The sequence below is a fragment of the Phycodurus eques genome, chromosome 8 (genome assembly GCF_024500275.1).
Source record: "Phycodurus eques isolate BA_2022a chromosome 8, UOR_Pequ_1.1, whole genome shotgun sequence".
NCBI lineage: Eukaryota > Metazoa > Chordata > Actinopteri > Syngnathiformes > Syngnathidae > Phycodurus > Phycodurus eques.
The window spans coordinates 120,541-140,767 of NC_084532.1; the positions used below are offsets into that span (position 1 = coordinate 120,541).

Sequence of the window (20,227 nt, forward strand, 5' to 3'; positions counted from 1 at the left end):
ATGATCCAAAAGTCATCAGTGGCTACTTTATTGAAACCATGAAGGAATTCGGTGGATGGGCACGCATCGTGAGATCTGACATCGGGACAGAAAACAGTTCCATCCGAGATATGCAGCGTTTCCTTCATGGGACCCACAATGATGTTCATGCTGGTGAAAAGAGCTTTGTTGTTGGGAGAAGCACAGATTCACAGATTCAGAGAATCGAGAGTTGGTGGGGCTTTCTCCGTCGAGAGAGTGTGGGGAATTCTGGCTGGACCTCTTCTACAGACTGAAGGATGAAGGACATTTTGATGGTGACCTACTGGACAAGAACCTCATGTTGTTTTGCTTCCTTGGTTTAATACAGGCAAGTAGCAACATTTCACAGGCATTTTGCATGTGTTTACTTCATACTGGCCATCCTCTGTGCCATATCATGGCAAAGTCACAAATGTGCTCTGATATTTTTCTTTGCAGGAATGGGACTTTGCATTGAAAAAGTTCAATGGCATTGCCCATTTGCAAACATATTCAACCTTTGCCCCACTCTCCATCAAAATAACATTCAACATTGGTAAGGAGCAATTTCTAGAGGTTTTCTGTGAAATTAGAAACAAATTGTATTTACAGTGCAGTCTCACTGGATGTTATTCTTTTGGCATGGTAGGCCTTGGCAGGCACATGCACAAACATTTTTGAGGACAGCTGGTACTCAAGCTAAAAAAGGACACCCATCCGCAAAATTATTCATTCAATTAAGAAAATCGGTATGTACAGTGGGTACGGAAAGTTTTCAGACCCCCTTAAATTTTTTACTCTTTGTTATATTGCAGCCATTTGTTAAAATAATTTTTCATTTTTTTCCTCATTAATGTACACAGAAAAAAAACGTGATTGAAATTTTTGATGTTTTATTAAAAAAGAAAAACTGAAATATCACACAGCCATAAGTATTCAGACCCTTTGCTGTGACATATATATTTACCTCGGGTGCTGTCTATTTCTTCTGATCATCCTTAAAATGGTTCCACACCTTTATTGGAGTCCAGCTATGATTGATGATACTATTGTTATTTTATGATACTATAATATTATAATATGATTTATTTGTTATTATTTATCCATCCATCCATTTTCTGAGCCGCTTCTCCTCACTAGGGTCGCGGGCGTGCTGGAGCCTATCCCAGCTGTCATCGGGCAGGAGGCGGGGTACACCCTGAACTGGTTGACAGCCAATCGCAGGGCACATACAAACAGACAACCATTCGCACTCACATGCACACCTACGGGCAATTTAGAGTCTCCAATTTATGCATGTTTTTGGGATGTGGGAGGAAACCGGAGTGCCCGGAGAAAACCCACGCAGGCACGGGGAGAACATGCAAACTCCACACAGTCGGGGCCGGGGATTGAACCGGGTCCTCAGAACTGTGAGGCTGACGCTCTAACCAGTCTAACCAATATTTTTTATTATCTTTATTATTTATTTATTATTACAATGACCCAAAGCACACAGCTAAAATACCGTGGCTTCAGAACAACTCCGTGACTGTTTTTGAATGGCCCAGCCAGAGCCCTGACTTAAACCCAATTGAGAATCTCTGGAAAGACCTGAAAATGACTGTCCGCCAACGTTCACCATCCAACCTGACAGAACTGGAGAGGGTCTGCAAGGAGGAATGGCAGAGGATCCCCAAATCCAGTTGTGAAAAACTTTCCCAAAAAGACTCATGGCTGTATTAGCTCAAAAGGGTGCTTCTACTAAATACTGAGCAAAGGGTCTGAACACTTATAGCTGTGTGAGTTTTCAGTTTTTCTTTTTTAATAAATCTGCAAAAATCTCAACAATTAAGTTTTTTTCTGTCAATATGGGGTGCTGTGTGTACATTAATGAGGGAAAAATTAACTTCAATGATTTTAGCAAATAGCTGCAATGTAACAAAGAGTGAAACATTTAAGGGGGTCTGAAAACTTTCCGTACTCATTGTATGTAGGCAGCACGGTGGACGACTGGTTAGCACATCTGCCTCACAGTTCTGAGGATGGGGGTTCATGTCCCGGCCTCGCCTGTGCGGAGTTTGCATGTTCTCCCCGTGCCTGTCTGGGTTTTCTCCGGGTACTCTGGTTTCCTCCCACATCCCAAAAACATGCATGCTAAGGTGATTGAAGACTCTAAATTGCTCATAGGTGTAAATGGTGGTTTGTTTCTATGTGCCCTGTGATTGGCTGGTGACCAGTTCAGGGCCCGAAGATAGCTGGAATAGGCTCCAGCACGCCAACGACCATTGTGAGTATAAGCGGTACAGAAAATGGATGGACGGGTATGTATGTATTTAAATCACAGGACATTTTTATTTTTGTTAATACAGTAAAGACAGTCAATAATACAACTATTAAAAAAGAGGTAAGGAGAGGTTACAAAGGATATAAAAAGTTAACACAACCCTGTTCAAATGGCAGATTTTTTAAGAAGAGAGGGGCTGGGGCAAAGTGGGAGCATATGTGGAATTCTCCCAAGGACTCAAATAAATGCCCATCAGATTTCAAAAGACTTGATAAAATTGTTTATTTGATTGGGTGGGGGGGGGGGGGGTGGCTACAGCAAAAAAAGGGCACTTTTCAGGGCAAAGGGGCAGGTGCTTGAGCACCACCTAGTGGGTATGTGTGCACATGCCTGTTCCTTTGTGAAAAGTTGAGAAGGACGGAGTTCTCAATGGTGAACTGTTAAAATGTCAGACATGACTCTACTGGTCTGGATCTGATGGCTATGCATGTCTCTGCTGATTAGAAAGTAAATACATGCTACTTTTTAAAATAGGTTGTTATTACAAAAAGGATAATGTCTAGCCACAAATATGGTCGTCCGCTAACAGTCAATTGTTCGAACAGTCATAGTTTCATCTATGATTACGGTATACTTATAAAAATTTACAAGTTTACCTCAATATGGACACGGAAGATGGTTTGACCTCAGTGAAGTTTTTATGAAAGATGTTGAAACTGCTGTCAGTTTTTTTCCTTCACTATTACGTGTATTTGCCTTGATATTGCCACCCAAATTGCTGATGGAAAGACATTTTTGTGATCAAAATATGAAGCTATAAACCTTATAAAGCGATAAATATGCGTGATAATTAAAAATAAGTGTAAAGAATAAAACCAACTGTCTTCTACTGGTTCAGGTAGCTAAACCAGCCTGAGTACGAATTGTATTTTGATCCTGAGGTTATCCTCAGTATATTTCTGGGAGAATGGCGCAATGACCAAGTGAAACGAGGTGGTCAAATTTACGCTAATGCACGTTGGCAAATCAGGCGGTAACAAGTTGACGACAATATCGGCATAGTCTGTGTGAACTGAGTGATTTTGGCTGTCCCACACAGAAAAAAATTTCAGATTGTAACATTTGCGGACTTTATTTTTATACAATCAGTTGTAACAATTTAGTCAATAAAGGCCAACTACTGGAGCGAAACAGAGAGCTTTGACGCTCGCCGTTCGGCCCCACGACCTCCGAGAGGCTTGGAAGAGGCCTCCCCTGAAAACTGGGTTCCCACCGATCGTTTGTTTCACATCTGAGCCCACTAGCTTAAAAGTAAGCGCTAAAAAGTCCTGCCAAAATCACATAGGTCGTCATGTTACAATTTAGTCAATAAAGGCCTACTACTGGAGCGAAACCGAGTGCTTTGATGCTCGCCGTTCGGACCCACAACTTCCGAGAGGTTTGGAAGAGACCTCCCTTGAAAGCTGGATTCCCAAGGATTGTCTGTGTGAATTCCTAGCCCGCTAGGCTGAAATTAAGCGACCGAAAGTCGTGCCGAAGTCAAATCGGTCGTCATGGTACTAGAGCGAAACTGTGTGCTTTAACGCTCGCCGCTCGGCCCCACAGCCGTCCAGAGACTCGGGGTAGGCCTCCCCTGAAAGCTGGATTCCCACTGATTGTTTGTTTCAAATCTTAGCCCACTAGCTCAAAAGTATGCGCTAAAAGGTCCTGCCAAAATCACATAGGTCGTCATGTTACAATTTAGTCAATAAAGGCCTAATACTGGAGCGAAACTGAATGCTTTGACGGTCGCCACTCGGCCCCACAACCGTCCAGAGACTTGGGGGAGACCTACCCTGAAAGGTGGATTCACAACAATCGAGTGTGTCGAACGTCAGCTCACTAGCTCAAACTTAAGGGTTCAAAAGTTCTGCCGAAATCACATAGGTCGTCATGTTACAATTTAGTCATACGCTTACTACTGGAGCGAAACTGAATGTTTGGACGGTCGCCTTTCGGCCCCACAATCGACCAGAGACTCGGGAGAGACCTCCCATGAAAGCTGGATTCCCACCGATCGAGTGTGTCGAACGTCAGCCCACTGGCTCAAACATAAGTGCTCAAAAGTCCTGCCAAAATTACATAGGTTGTCATGTTACAATTTACTCAATAAAGGCCTACTACTGGAGCAAAACGTAGTGCTTTGATACTCGCCGCTCGGCCCCACAACCGTCCAGAGATTCGGGGTAGGCCTCCCCTGAAAGCTGAATTCCCACCGATCGTTTGTTCCAAATTTTAGCCCACTGGTTCGAAATTAAGCACCCTAAAAGTCACGCCAAATTCACAGAGGTCCTCATGTTACAATTTAGGCAATAAAAGCCTACTCCTGGAGCGAAACTGAATGTTTGGACGGTCGCCTTTCGGCCCCACAACCGTCCAGGGACTTGGGAGAGGCCTCCCATGAAAGCTGGATTCCCCCCGATCGTTTGTTTCAAATCTTAGCCCACTAGTTTGAAATGAAGCACCCGAAAAGTCGCGCCAAATTCACAGAGGTCCTCATGTTACAATTTAGGCAGTAAAGGCCTACTCCTGGAGCAAATCTGAATGTTTGGACGGTCACCTTTTTGCCCCACAACCATCCAGAGACTCGGGGGAGGCCTCCCCTGAAAGCTGGATTCCCACCGATCTGAAAGGTGGATTCACAACGATCGAGTGTGTCGAACGTCAGCCCAGTAGCTCAAACTTAAGGGTTCAAAAGTTCTGCCGAAATCACATAGGTCGTCATGTTACAATTTAGTCAATAAAGGCCTACTACTGGAGCGAAACTGAATGCTTGGACGGTCGCCGCTCGGCCCCACAACCGTCCAGAGACTTGGGGGAGACCTCCCCTGAAAGGTGGATTCACATCGATCGAGTGTGTCGAACGTCAGCCCACTAGCTCAAACTTAAGGGTTCAAAAGTTCTGCCGTAATCACATAGTTCGTCATGTTACAATTTAGTCAATAAAGGCCTACTACTGGAGCGAAACTGAATGCTTTGACGCTCGACTTTCGGCCGCAGGACCACCGAGAGGCTTTGAAGAGACCTCATCTGAAAGGTGGATTCACAACGATCGAGTGTGTCGAACGTCAGCCCACTAGCTCAAACTTAAGGGTTCAAAAGTTCTGCCGAAATCACATAGGTCATCATGTTACAATTTAGTCAATGAAGGCATACTACTGGAGCGAAACTGAATGCTTTGACGGTCGCCGCTCGGCCCCACAACCGTCCAGAGACTTGGGGGAGACCTCCCCTGAAAGGGGGATTCATAACGATAGAGTGTGTCGAACGTCAGCCCACTAGCTCAAACTTAAGGGTTCAAAAGTTCTGCTGAAAACACAGGTCGTCATGTTACAATTTAGTCAATAAAGACCTACTACTGGAGCGAAACGGAATGCTTTGACACTCGCCTTTCGGCCGCACGATCTCCGATAGGCTTGGAAGAGACTTCCTCTGAACGGTGGGTTCACAACAATCGAGTGTGTCGAACGTCAGCTCACTAGCTCAAACTTAAGGGTTCAAAAGTTCTGCCGAAATCACATAGGTCGTCATGTTACAATTTAGTCATTAAAGGCCTACTCCTGGAGCGAAACGGAATGCTTTGACAGTCGCCGCTCGGCCCCACAGCCGTCCAGAGACTTGGGGAAGACCTCCCCTGAAAGGTGGATTCACAACGATCGAGTGTGTCGAGCCCAGACACAGTAAACTTGAAATCAACGCCACATTGCACACACCACTGTAGTGTGTCGCTCTACTTGGCACAACACCACAAAAGCCTTGAAGGCAAAAAGGCAGCAGCGCACACTGGATGCAGAAACAGCACCCGACTACAGTGGAGCTTGGCAATGCTCGACCATGAGCGGAAACAAGCATGTTCCTGCACGCGCTATCATTTTGTATGCCCCTCACAGCAAGCATCTGCTTACACTAAACATGCTTATGCAAACGACGAATTTGCCCATTTGGCAAACTTGATTTCTTGATTGATCCTATCGTGTTTATGAACGCACGGGGGGGGAGGGGGCCTGGAGGGTGGTGGGGGATTGGACAGCAAACCCACGAGAGCAAGACGATAAGAACAATTGGGAACTACTGGCAAAGCAAACATTCACATTGATGCATTACATCTAGAGTCAGTTGATCATGAACCACCCCCATGACCTCTTTAGTTGAGGTCACGTCAAGCCAAACAAAGTCAAAACCACTTGAGCACCTTGCATGTGCACATCATTATCAGTATTATTATCAGTAGTATTATTAACAGCTCAACACACAAATACATTCAATGTTTTTCTTTTCTGTTCAACGTCCAAGATTTCTGCACATCGGCTTCTGGTGTCGTTGAAGGTTGCATGGCGTAGAAACAAGGTGTCCCCGAAAAGTCTCATTTCAGTCTGAAGGCGGTTTCGATCGTGTCGTTTCTAAAAGATGGCTGTAGTCTGCTGCATACAAGCAACGTGTAGACACTGTTTATGACAAAATGACATAATTGTAGGCTCTTTCATTAGCACAGCAGGCCAGTGGAGGAGCAATGCAAGTGACACCGCTTCAAGAAAAAAAAATGCACAGTAAGGAAACGCAAAACAGCTAATCCTTGCCGCCTACGCCACAGTCAGGACAGCGGGTGCCGGCAGATAAGAGGACGGGATCTCCTCACTCGCGGCGGTCAAGGTTAGGGGCCGGAAAAGATCATCGGTTGCCTGGCGATTCTGCTTCAGGAGTCGTACACTTGACATCCCATGTTCCGAAAGCGGCACGACCACAAGCGATTCCAAACTCCAAATGCGCGCTCGTACAAAAACCGCGCTGGATCCTTTAGGTTGGATATCATTGGTGTTGGGTGGAATACTTGCATGTCCAAAACCATTACTTTTCAGGAAAACAAAATAACTTTATTAACACTGCATCATCAAAGAGCAAGCAAGTTACAACGCTCAGTCATTTGTAAGAATAACAGACCCATGTGTAGACTGAACAACAGTATCAATTGGTGAAAAAATATGAAATTGAACAGATTTGGGTAAGTCACTGATGGTGTAGTGGTGCACTTGCCTGACTTTGGTGCGGGCAGCGTGGGTTCAGTTCCCACTCAGTGACGGTGTGAATGGTTGTCCCTGTCTATATGTGCCCTGCAACTGACTGGCGACCAGTTCAGGGTGTAGTCCGCCTTTCGCCCAAAGTCAGCAGGAATAGGCTCCGGTGCAGCTCCCCGCGACCTTTACAGGGATAAGCGGTGTTGAAAATGGATGGATGGACGGACCAAATTTGGACATGGAAGATTTTGGCCCGATGCCCGAAATATGTACTCTATATACACGTGGGCACACAAATGATTTACAAAAGTTATTCTAAAAACAGTACATCTTTAACAACTGGCCACAACATCAGGACCAATTATCATGTATAAAATACTTTTTGCATTGAAAATGTCAGAGAGGTATTCATTTTAAAAAAAACTCACTACGCATGCTACTTTGTGTTGAAAACAATCGGAGCTGGCACGCTGACATCTAATTATGTTAATGTTGCAACCTACATCGGCAGTGTGCAAGCACGCATGTTCTCAGGACAAAGGCTATTTCGGTGGGTGAGGCTTTCAAAAAGGAAAGGAGAAAAATGTGTGGACAAAATGGAAAGGGGGGAAAAGAAATGCTGTGTGAAAGCAGCTTCAAGTAGCTGGCCATGCAGTTGCAAATTTTACCTCACCAGGCCACTAGAGGGAAGCAAAGTAACCTGCTCAAAACAACAGTCCAAATTCCGATTTGTCTGCGAGATGACTTTGGGTGCGTTTTATCGGCTGTTCCAACCTGAGAGCGAGCTGTTTGACTTCTGCTTGTGGAGCTTTTCCTTCTCCCTCTTCACCTTGACATGATCTTAAGCTTTATGCTGCTTTTACTACTGGGAAGCACCAACCCCTGGATGCACACACAATCACACGTGGCACAACGCACACAAGCACGTACGCCAGGGTGTTTCGCAATCCTTACCTCCTCAGCACAGTGCATTAGTGGACAGATCCAGTGGATGTCATCCAGTTTGTGGAGCTCAGCACTCAGGCTGTTCAGGGTTAAGCGGAGCCCCTCTTCCTCAGGGACTGAGGAGGATGAGAAGAAGGGTGCGTGAGAGATCAGATGGCCAAAACGTGGCAGCAGCTAGTGGCGAGAGAGGTTACCAGATGTTTTCCATCCAGAAGCAAGGTTGTCTCTGCCTGGAGAACTTTGCTGCTGTTGACAATTTTCACGGTTGTGCTGCGACTCCAAAACTGAAAATTAACAACAATGGTTTGAGTGATTTATCCAAAACCTACAAAACATGTAATTTTGGGAAATAAAGTCAAACATTTGGGATTAGTGCTACATCTGTCATGGCTGTGTGTTCCGGTTTTTGTCTTCCCCCTGTTTCACGCACACCTGCTCCTGTGAGCATCTTCACCACCTGTGCCTCGTTCACCCTAATTACCCCTTGCCTTTAACCTCCTGTCTCATTCCCTCTCGTCGCCAGTTCGTTGTACCTTGTCATCGCGTTCCAGCATGCCTTGTTTCTACGTCACAGACTCACAGTAAGACTTGACCCTGTTCCGATTATCGACCTCGCCTATTTGCCTCATGTTTGTGGATACTGTTGCCTTTCTTGGATTGCCTGCCTGTGTACCGACCTATGCCCGTCTATTAAACCTCTCTTTTTGGAAACTGTCCATTTGGTTTGGAGTCGTCCATTTTTGGGTCCTATCCTCTGTTCCGTTCATGACACCGGCTGGTTCATGACAACATCAAAAGCAGAGTGGTGGCGCACTTTTCTTTTTAAATCCATGACATTTCAGGCCACATGTTCTCTGAACTACAGTAAAGTAGTCCTGTAACATTAGTCGACCCCTGCACTCACTTTATCCGCGAACATCAGAATATGGTACAAAAATGGCATGAAATTCACACAACATACCGCACTGCAAAAGCTGTATCGCGGGTACTTCACATTGATGCAGTCTGGGATGGTTTGGGGTTGAAACGGAACAGCTTCCCCGCACATCTCATGTACAAATGTGCATTGAGTGGGTCCAATGGGCCGTCTGGACCCATCTGCCTACACCTGGTGTCCCTACCTCAGGGCTGGACAGCTTGGCCTTGGTCAGCACCATGGCGCTGGCGTTGACAGCGTGTGCCAGCTCCTGCTCCACCAGCTTGTGGGTCTTGGCGGCCTCGCGGATCCTGGGGAGGAGTGAAAACAGGAAGCGATGATATATCAAGTGTTATAATAAAAACAATGGTATGTCAAGTTAGGACATCTTTCTGTAGTATATACATTGATTTATATGGACATTACAAAACATTTGGCCATTATGGGGTTAATTTCTACATTGAAACACTAAATCTTAGTTGTGTAAAAAGAAAAGTAAATACAATGACAGCAGAGGTTATAAAAGGATGTACACTCAGTTTGGCTCAATTCGAGTTGGTTCACCGGAGTGCGAACATCGCAAACCTGCTGTGCTGTGACTGTCTGCCATTAGACCTGAGGAAGTGTCAAGGAGCCGAAACGTTGTCTAGGCACACAGAATTGGACCGAAAGTCACAGCCTATTTCAGATTTGTTTTTTTTGGGTTTATTAAAATATATTTTATTTTGGTTTTTTTGGGGGGTTTTTTCCCCTCCTTGAGCCGTCACCTTGTCGTGATGGAGGGGTTTGTGTGTCCCAGTGATCCTAGGAGCTAAGTTGTCTGGGGCTTTATGCCCCTGGCAGGGTCACCCATGACAAGCAGGTCCTAGGTGAGGGACCAGACAAAGCACGGCTCAAAGACCCCTAATGATGACGACAAACAATGGACTTCGTTTTCCCTTGCCCGGACGCGGGTCACCGGGGCCCCCCACTGAAGCCAGGCCTGATGTTGGGGCTCGAAGGCGAGCGCCTGGTGGCCGGGCCTGCACCCATGGGCACAGCCCGAAAGGGTAACGTGGGTCCCCCTTCCCATGGGCTCACCACCTGTGACGGGGGGCCATAGGGGTCGGGTGCAGTGTGATCCGATTGGCGATCCGATCCCCGGCTACAGAAGCTGGCTCTAGGGACGTGGAATGTCACCTCTCTGGCAGGGAAGGAGCCCGAGCTGGTGTGTGAGGTCGAGAAGTTCCGACTAGATATAGTCGGACTCGCCTCCACACACAGCTTGGGTTCTGGTACCAGTCCTCTCGAGAGGGCTTGGACTCTCTTCCACTCTGGAGTTGCCCACGGTGAGAGGCGCCGAGCAGGTGTGGGTATACTTATTGTCTCCCGGCTCGGCACCTGTACGTTGGGGTTCACCCCGGTGGACGAGAGGGTAGCCTCTCTCCGCCTTCGGGTGGGGGGACGGGTTTGTGCCTATGCACCAAACAGCAGTTCAGAGTACCCACCCTTTTTGGAGTCCTTGGAGGGGGTGCTGGAGAGCGCTCCCGCTGGGGACTCCATTGTTCTGTTGGGGGACTTCAATGCTCACGTGGGCAATGACAGTGAGACCTGGAAGGGCGTGATCGGGAGGAACGGCCCCCTCGATCAGAACCCGAGCGGTGTTCTGTTATTGGACTTCTGTGCTTGTCATGGATTGTCCATAACGAACACCATGTTCAAGCATAAGGGTGTCCACACGTGCACTTGGCACCAGGACACCCGAGGTCGCAGTTCAATGATCGACTTGTGGTCGTGTCATCGGACTTGCGGCCACATGTCTTGGACACTCTGGTGAAGAGAGGGGCGGAGCTGTCAACTGATCACCACCTGGTGGTGAGTTGGCTCCGATGGTGGGGGAAGATGCCGGTCCGACGTGGCAGGCCCAAACATATTGTGAGGGTCTGCTGGGAACGTCTGGCAGAATCCCCTGTCAGAAGGAGTTTCAACTCCCACCTCCGACAGAACTTTGCTCATGTTCCGGGGGAGGCTGGGGACATCGAGTCTGAGTGGACCATGTTCCACGCCTCCATTGCTGAGGCGGCCGACCGGAGCTGTGGCCGTAAGGTGGTCGGTACCTGTCGTGGCGGCAATCCCCGAACCCGTTGGTGGACACCAACGGCGAGGGATGCCGTCAAGCTGAAGAAGGAGTCCTATTGGGCCTTTTTGGCCTGTGGGACACCTGAGGCAGCTGATGAGTACCGGCTGGCCAAGCGGAATGCAGCTCTGGTGGTCGCTGAAGCAAAAACTCGGGTATGGGAGGAGTTCGGTGAGGCCATGGAGAAAGACTTCCGGACGGCTTCGAGGAAATTATGGTCCACCATCCGACGTCTCAGGATAGGAAAGCAGTACACCACCAACACTGTGTATAGTGGGGATGGGGCGCTGCTGACCTCGACTCGGGACGTTGTGAGTCGGTGGGGAGAATACTTCGAAATCCTCCTCAATTCCACCGACACGCCTTCCCATGAGGAAGCAGAGTGTGGGTTCTCTGAGGCGGGCTCTCCTATCTCTGGGTTTGAGGTCACCGAGGTAGTTAAAAAAGCTCCTCGGTGGCAGGGCCCCGGGGGTGGATGAGATTCGCCCGGAGTTCCTAAAGGCTCTGGATGTTGTGGGGCTGTCCTGGTTGACACGCCTCTGCAACATCGCGTGGACATCGGGGACAGTGCCTCTGTATTGGCAGACTGGGGTGGTGGTCCCCCTTTTTAAAAAGGGGGACCGGAGGGTGTGTTCCAACTACAGGGGGATCACACTGCTCAGCCTCCCTGGTAAGGTCTATTCATGGGTGCTGGAGAGGAGGGTCCGTCGGGAAGTCGAATCTCAGATTCAGGATGAGCAGTGTGGTTTTCGTCCTGGCCGTGGAACAGTGGACCAGCTCTACACCCTCGGCATGGTCCTCGAGGGTGCATGGGAGTTCGCCCAACCAGTCTACATGTGTTTTGTGGACTTGGAGAAGGCGTTCGACCGTGTCCCTCGGGGAGTCCTGTGGAGGGTGCTTCAGGAGTATGGGGTACCGAACCCCCTGATACGGGCTGTTCGGTCCCTGTACGACCGGAGTCAGAGTTTGGTCCGCATATCCGGCAGTAAGTCGGACTCATTCCCGGTGAGGGTTGGACTCCGCCAAGGCTGCCCTTTGTCGCCAATTCTGTTCATAACTTTTATGGACAGAATTTCTAGGCGCAGCCAAGGCGTCCGGTTTGGTGGCCTCAGTATTGCATCTCTGCTTTTTGCTGATGATGTGGTCCTGTTGGCTTCATCAAGCCGTGAGCTCCAACTCTCACTGGAGCAGTTCGCAGCAGAGTGTGAAGCGGCTGGGGTGAGAATCAGCACCTCCAAATCTGAGACCATGGTCCTCAGTCTGAAAAGGGTGGCATGCCCTCTCCAGGTCAGGGATGAGATCCTGCCCCAAGTGGAGGAGTTCAAGTATCTTGGGGTCTTGTTCACGAGTGAGGGAAGAATGGAACGGGAGATCGACAGACGGATCGGTGCAGCGTCTGCAGTGATGCGGACTTTGTATCAGTCCGTTGTGGTAAAGAAGGATCTAAGCCGAAAGGCGAAGCTCTCAATTTACCGGTCGATCTTCGTTCCTACCCTCACATATGGTCATGAGCTGTGGGTCGTGACCGAAAGAACGAGATCCCGGATACAAGCAGTCGAAATGAGTTTCCTCCGCAGCGTGTCTAGGCTCTCCCTTAGAGAGAGGGTGAGAAGCTCGGTCATCCGGGAGGATCTCAGAGTAGAGCCGCTGCTCCTCCGCATTGAGAGGAGCCAGATGAGGTGGCTGGGGCATCTGATTCGGATGCCTGCCGGACGCCTCCCCGGTGAGGTGTTCCGGGCACGTCCCACCGGGAGGAGACCCCGGGGACGACCCAGGACACGCTGGAGAGCCTACGTCCTTCGGCTGGCCTGGGAACGCCGTGGGATCCCTCCGGAAGAGCTGGATAAAGTGGCTGGGGAGAGGGAAGTCTGGGCGTCCCTGCTAAAGCTACTGCCCCCGCGACCCGACCCGGATAAGCGGTAGAAAATGGATGGATGGATTTTTTTTTTTTTTTGGAATTATATGTAAAAAATACATTATCAATACAGATCTAACTTAATAAATAGCACAATTGAAAACAACCATGATTATTTATATAGCAAAGGCGAATCCGTTACAATAAATAAATAAATAAATATTACTGGATAAAATATAACCAGTCGTCCACCGGCTCGGTGGATGACTGGTTAGAGCGTCAGCCTCACAACGCTGAGGAGCCGGGTTCAATCCCCGGCCCCGCCTGTGTGAAGTTTGCATGTTCTCCCCGTGCCTGCGTGGGTTTTCTCCGGGCACTCCGGTTTCCTCCCACATCCCAAAAATATGCATTAATTGAAAACTCTAAATTGTCCGTAGGTGTGACTGTGTGTGCGAATGGTTGTTTGTTTGTATGTGCCCTGCGATTGGCTGGCAACCAATCCAGGGTGGACCCCGCCTCCTACCTGATGACAGCTGGGATAGGCTCCAGCACGCCCGTGACCCTTGTGAGGAGAAGCGGCTCAGAAAATGGATGGATGGAAAATATAAATATACACATAAATTAAAAACACAAAAATGTGGAATGGACAGTGGACCCAAGTCTACTATGGACGACGACGCCAACAGGCGCGTCACCAGGAACGGGAACAGGAGGACGGAGGGGAGCATTGGGGGAAGGACTGTGCACCTCCCTCCCGATCCTGGAAGGAAGGGGGATCCCTGTGTCCGGGAGAGGGAGGGTTCGGTTCCCCTCACCTAACCCTAACCCTTCATTCCCCTACCCTAACCACTAACCCTAATTAACACTAACTCTTATAAAGATAAATGAATAAGAATAAATAAATTATTTATTACAAAATCTCATTAACATTACGATAAATTAGGGGACAACAATAAAAACCAAGCATAGGGTACAGATTAAGACAAAACAGGAAAGGGAGCTAATAGGTGCATAAAAACAACAAAAAAATGATTTCAATTTATAGGACATTTAAAACACTATAAAATTACATAAAATGGTAAATATGTTCCTAAAAAGATGATAGGATAACAATACAGATTACAGGGATTGAAATCATATATAGTGCATATGGAGTTCTTATGAAAAAAACTAAATAACTAAAAAAAACCACAGAAAAACTATAAAAACTGTAAAACACATTAAAAAACAAAACCAGTTAAAAGATATTAATAAGGTTAACATTTTTGGTTAACATGGTATAAATACAGTTAAAATAGAGGTTATTTAATGGTTATAGATAATAAAAGACAACAACATAGGGTTAATTTGAAGTTATGTTACTTTTAACACAAGTTAAAATGTTGTAAAAAGAGCAGCATACAAAAGGCAGACAAGCCCAGAGGCCTCAGTTTTGTTTGGGATTTCAGAGGGAGAACATCACCAAAGAGTATAGCTGCTTTGCTGCTGCTGTTGTTGTTTTTTTTAAAAAGTGTTGCCACGACCTGAGGAAGGCCCTTACAGGCCGAAACGTTGTCAGGGCACACGCATAAGAGATTGTTATAGGTATTTTGGTTTGAATTGCGGATTTGTTTTTGTTTTTTTTGTTTTATTGACTTTTTGTTTTGTTTCTTTCATTCTAATACATTATAAATTAATACCGAAACTAATACATAAGAAACAACAAAAATAAAGATTACTTAAATAGCCAAGGCGAACTCAAATAAAGGAAACAAATACCATGGAAGGTGGGGGTTGGACAGAGGTCCGGTATGGGCGGGGAAGAGTTCAGTTCCCCAAACCTAACCCTAACCTCACCTCACCTTTGCTATTAATTTGCTATTTGCTATTATTTGGGTGCACTGTACCAGGCTACTTGTGCAGCCATAAAAATAATATTTTAATTGATAATTATAATTCATGTTCCCTTTAATTAATCAAATACATACCAGTCAAACGGACACAGCTAACTGCAATGCACAATATTTATTTTATTTGATGATGAATAATCAACACAAGACAATGGAGATACCATATGATCAGATGTTCATCATGACTACCCTGCACTTATGTCTGTATACTTTCCAAAGTTGGTGGAATTTTGCAGTTGATTCCCACTGTACAAAATGGAAAGATACATTCAAACAAGCTCTGTGATTTAGTCACTTGATCAGGATCTTATTCAGCACGTAACTTCAGTGACAATAGAAATAGGTCTACAGATGTTTCTCAAACTGTGGAGATGTTGCAGGGTGTCACAATACTTGAGAGGGCATTTGTCCTAGAGCCTGGCAGACCTTTGGGGCTGGATTTGTCAAGGACAGATATCTGAGTAACCGTGCTGCTTTCAGCGAACAAGGTTCGACGTCGTTTACTATAACGCAGGTAACTCTGAGTCTGCCACTTCCAAAATCTCTTCTTCAGTTCTGCCTGCACCTGGACACAAAGAATACAAAGTCAATTGTGACAGCACTTGTTTGAAATTCAAATTGTATGTACTGTACTTCTGAAGTACTTTGCAGTTTAAGAGTAAGATTAGTAAAGATTAGTCAGAGTATGAATGATAATGTGTTTCGCATTTGATAACCTTTGCTATGTTAAAGCCTATTTTTACTCCTGCGCTCGGCCTCGGTCTGCAGTTGAACAGGAACAAATGTGCAAATGTACACAAATTATTAAAATTTAAATAGAAGCTGAGGTACAGTCCAGTCACAGGTGGCAGAAGGGAGAGGTACTGTTTCTGTCTTTGGTTAAGAGAGTTTACATCATCATACCTGAGGTGGCCAGTTAGTGGATTTAAACGAGTGTGACTGCTGCAAACTGTGCAACGTTAATAGAAAAAAAATGACTGCAGATTGAGTGTTATGTCAGTATGACAAATACCTCAAACATACTTTACATCCAATATGGGTATGGATTGGAAAAGGATGAAAATTATATAATGGGTAATTTCACCAAAACTGTCAACCCAATCCTATATAACTTAACCTATAATTTTACTAATACTGTTCTTGGAAGGAAACCAACAGGAAGGAGAGTCTTTTTTCAATTTTTGTCAGAAAAACCAAATTATTTTTAAGTTTATTCTTTTAAAACGTCAAGGAAATCCTCTAAAGCCCAACACTGCCACGAAATGTATGACAATGGTCTGTGCATAAACATGTCTGACCACGCATAGATGTTATGCTGTTATGTCAAGGTTTTAAAGTCACTTACCTCACCATTTAAGAAACAGTAGAGTAGGGCAACAACAAATCCCTATAACCAAACAAAGGTAAATGTTATACTATATATACATGTATGATATTATAGCTAAATATTAAAAGAATGTGTGACCACTTAAATATACCACCTGAAAGGATCCCAAACCAAGCTCTATGAAAAGACGAGCCTCTGCTCCTGTGTTTTCTGGTAGGAAAGCAAACACCATATAGTGCATCCCAAATAGCGGAATGAGCAGCAGAGTGGATTTGGCCAGTCTCCTGCGAGCCCATATAGGCACATACAGTATTCATTAATTCATGTGTTGCAACTGTTTGTTAAGGTATCGTGATCAATCAGACAATGTCTCACTTGAAGTGACTGGTATCGCTGCCACCAACACCAGGGGATCGCAGTTTCTGCACCAGAATACGGATCACATTGATGAAGATGATGAAGTTTACCTGCATAAGGAAACGCAAATTGCCTTATGGATATACAGTATTCTTTCTCACTCTCTCTCTCTCTCCCTCACACACACACACACATACGCCCACCAGAACACATTATGTGTGTGTGTGTGTATATATATATATATATATATATATTGTGATGCTTGCTGTGACTCAATAGTTCCCACTGTAACTCACCAGTAATGATGCGGTTATTGGAGCTTTTATGATCCACCAGATAAAGGCCACATCTGTGTCATCCCAGCAGCTGAGGCACACCACATGCATTAATGAGATAACCAAGGCCAAAATATTGTAGCTCTCGCCATACTCCACGTGACAACTCGCCCACCAGAACACATTAAGAGACATTAAAGCAAACCCTCAGTTGTTTGTCCTCTTCGATTTTAAGCCATTCTCTGACTCTTTTTATTATTATTATTATCCAGCCATCCATTTTCTGTACCGCTTTTCCTCACTAGGGTCACAGGCGTGCTGGAGCCTATGCCAGCTATCTTCGGGCGAGAGGCGGGGTACACCCTGAACTGGTTGCCAGCCAATCGCAGGGCACATACAAACAACCATTTGCACTCACATTCACACCTACAAGCAAATTAGAGTCTTCAATGAATGCATGTTTTTGGGATGTGGGAGGAAACCGGAGTGCCCGGAGAAAACCCACGCAGGCACGGGGAAAACATGCAAACTCCACACAGACGGGGCCTCAGAACTGTGAGGCAGACGCTCTAACCAGTCGACCACCGTGCCGCCTAATTATTATTATTATTATTATTATTATGCAGCAGGGTGAACAACATGTTAGCACATCTGCCTCACAGTTCTGGGGACCCGGGTTCAAATCCAGGCCCGCCTGTGTGGAGTTTGCATGTTCTCCCCGTGCGGGTTTTCTCCAGGTACTCCAGTTTCCTCCCACATCCCAAAAACATGCGTGGTAGGTTGATTGAAGACTCTAAATTACCCATAGGTGTGAATGTGAGTGCAAATGGTTGTTTGTGTCATGGGTGTGTGTTCCGGTTTTTGTCTTCCCCCTGTTTCATACACACCTGCTCCTGATAGCATCTTCGCCACCTGTGCCTCATTCACCCTGATGACCCCTTGCATTTAACCTCGTGTCTCATTCTTTCTAGTCGCCAGTACCTTGTCGTCGCGTTCCAGCATTCCTTGTTTCCATGTCACAGACTCACAGTAAGTCTAGACCCTGTTCCGAATATCGACCTCGCCTTTTTGCCTCAAGTTTTTGGATACTGTTGCCTTTCTTGGATTGCCTGCCTGTGTACCGACCTATGCCCGTCTATTAAACCTCTCTTTTTGAAACTGTCCATTCCTTTTTAGGTCCTATCCTCTGTTCCGTTCATGACAGTTTGTTTATATGTGCCCTGCAATTGGCAAAATTGCAAACCCCGCTCCTCAGAACTGTGAGGCTGACACTCTAACCAGTCGGTCACCGTGCCGCCTATTATTATTATTATTATTATTACCTACAGCCCTAATGAGGATAAGTGGTGCAGAAAATGGATGGGTGGATGGATTATGATTAGTTATTATAACCTCACCCTCTGTTGTCATAGAAGTTCCGAGTCAAGACCCATGCAGTTATGATTGTTGTTGGGAGACCTGGGGGGCACAGAGAGTTATCGGATGATTCAAGTATCATTCAAGAACGCCCCCAAACAGGACACAGAGGCAGGAAACAGCAATGAAAAGATTGGGGGGTGGTGAGATTGATTATGAGCACTCACCCCAGCCAATTAGAATGTACCACCAGAAGTACTTTTTCTGGAAGACAAATGTGAGAGCCAGCAGGGTCTGCAAGTACATGCCCTCCACCAAGAGCCAGAAGTAGTTGGCTAGGATACTAAACTGAAAGAAGGCCACTGCTGATTTACAGGATGTCTGCAAGATGTAAACAATAAAAAAATCAGCATCCGATATTTGGAGGGTGCCATTTATCTGTAGTGGTCATAACAGTAATAGTGTTTCACGTACATTTTTGGGGTCACAGAGAAGATGATAAAACATTCGACTGGTAACCTTTCATTTTGACAATTAATACTCTGCGACTGAAGCTGAGCGTAATTGAGGTTATGTTTGTTCAGGCTGTCAGATTACTGTATATTGGTAACAATGAGGGATCACTGCAGTTAGAAGTTATTTTTCATTATAATAGTGTGAATTGTTCTATTTTGATATTGATATTCCTTTTTTCCACGTGTACACCACCCTTGTCTGTCTATGAAGATATTTTCTCTCCTGTTTATGCATCTTTCCCAGTGTAATAATGAATTAATCTGCCATCCTGCTCTTTTCCTGGCAAGGACATGACATAAACTTCAATAAGTTCCTACTGTAACCAATTTCAGTAAATTCACATTCACTCAAACTTTCCATTCGTGAATGTTTGTGACTAGTGCTTGTTAATATAAATGACTCCCACAATACTTTTCCAGTGTGCATTGAATTTGGTGACATTACATGCACATTGCTGGAGAGCGATGCTGTCACACTCACACTTGACATGAAACAGTGGTCCAGGTCTTCATTGGAGAAGAGAATTTCATCTTTAATGAAGACAGCGCTCGCTCTCAAGATGAAAGAGAAGAAGAGGTTCATATGGATGTAGTTCCTGGTGCAGTGAAACTTCCTATAGAAAGAGAAATTAACTCCCCACTAATACAAAACCTTTGAAAGTATAGTGAGTACAAATATTAATAGTAAAATATTACTGCTACACATCTCATGTTTAAGTACTTGCCATGATTGAAAAAAAAAATTACCTGAATACTATAAAGACAAAAATGGCAGATATAAGAGAGATGAGGGAGGTAGCATAGCCAGCTGTATACACCTGTTTGAAGTTGGAGAAGTAGGTTGTCTGAATCGGAAGAGACAAAAGTAAAAGAGGTGTTAGCAGTTTTTATTATTGCTAATTAAATGCTATCAGGTAAACGCAATGTTTGTTACCTCCACTGTGAATATTTTCGGCTGAGGTTAACAAATGTATCAATGAATATACATTATGTACCGATTATTGTGAAGTAGCAAGGAAAAGTGCTTTTACTACCTCTCATTACAAAAATATTTTGATGATCAGAATTTTTATTTATTCATTATATTTCTCAAAATGTAATCAGAAAAATATAATTCAATAGACTGAACAGATCCCCACATGAGCAACCATATGTCAAGGCCCCTTACTGGAATAAATCCAAAGCAGAACCAAGACGAGCATGGGGCAGCCATCTGCCTGGGGTGAAAGTTCAGAAAACAAAAAAACTGCATCAGAAAAGCTTGAAGCTTTGTATTTAATTGTCAAGTCCAAAAGGACTGTTTGTCAAAGGTACGTCAATAATGCCAAAAAGTGTCTGCACATCAATATTTCATGTTGA

General features: G+C 45.5%; 1 protein-coding gene across 1 annotated transcript in view; it reads right to left on the minus strand.

Moving 5' to 3' along the window:
* Positions 1–15,396: 15,396 nt before the first annotated feature.
* The window catches only part of ghrhrb (growth hormone releasing hormone receptor b), an 87,878-nt gene continuing 83,047 nt past the window's right edge, over positions 15,397–20,227 (minus strand). The window contains exons 5-13 of the mRNA XM_061684135.1: positions 19,616–19,713; positions 19,350–19,482; positions 18,581–18,734; positions 18,395–18,455; positions 17,019–17,088; positions 16,741–16,832; positions 16,520–16,649; positions 16,384–16,425; positions 15,397–15,603 (exon numbers count right to left, since the gene is read on the minus strand). Of these exons, the coding sequence (XP_061540119.1) occupies positions 15,397–15,603; positions 16,384–16,425; positions 16,520–16,649; positions 16,741–16,832; positions 17,019–17,088; positions 18,395–18,455; positions 18,581–18,734; positions 19,350–19,482; positions 19,616–19,713 (987 nt within the window). The remainder of the gene's footprint in view (positions 15,604–16,383; positions 16,426–16,519; positions 16,650–16,740; positions 16,833–17,018; positions 17,089–18,394; positions 18,456–18,580; positions 18,735–19,349; positions 19,483–19,615; positions 19,714–20,227) is intronic.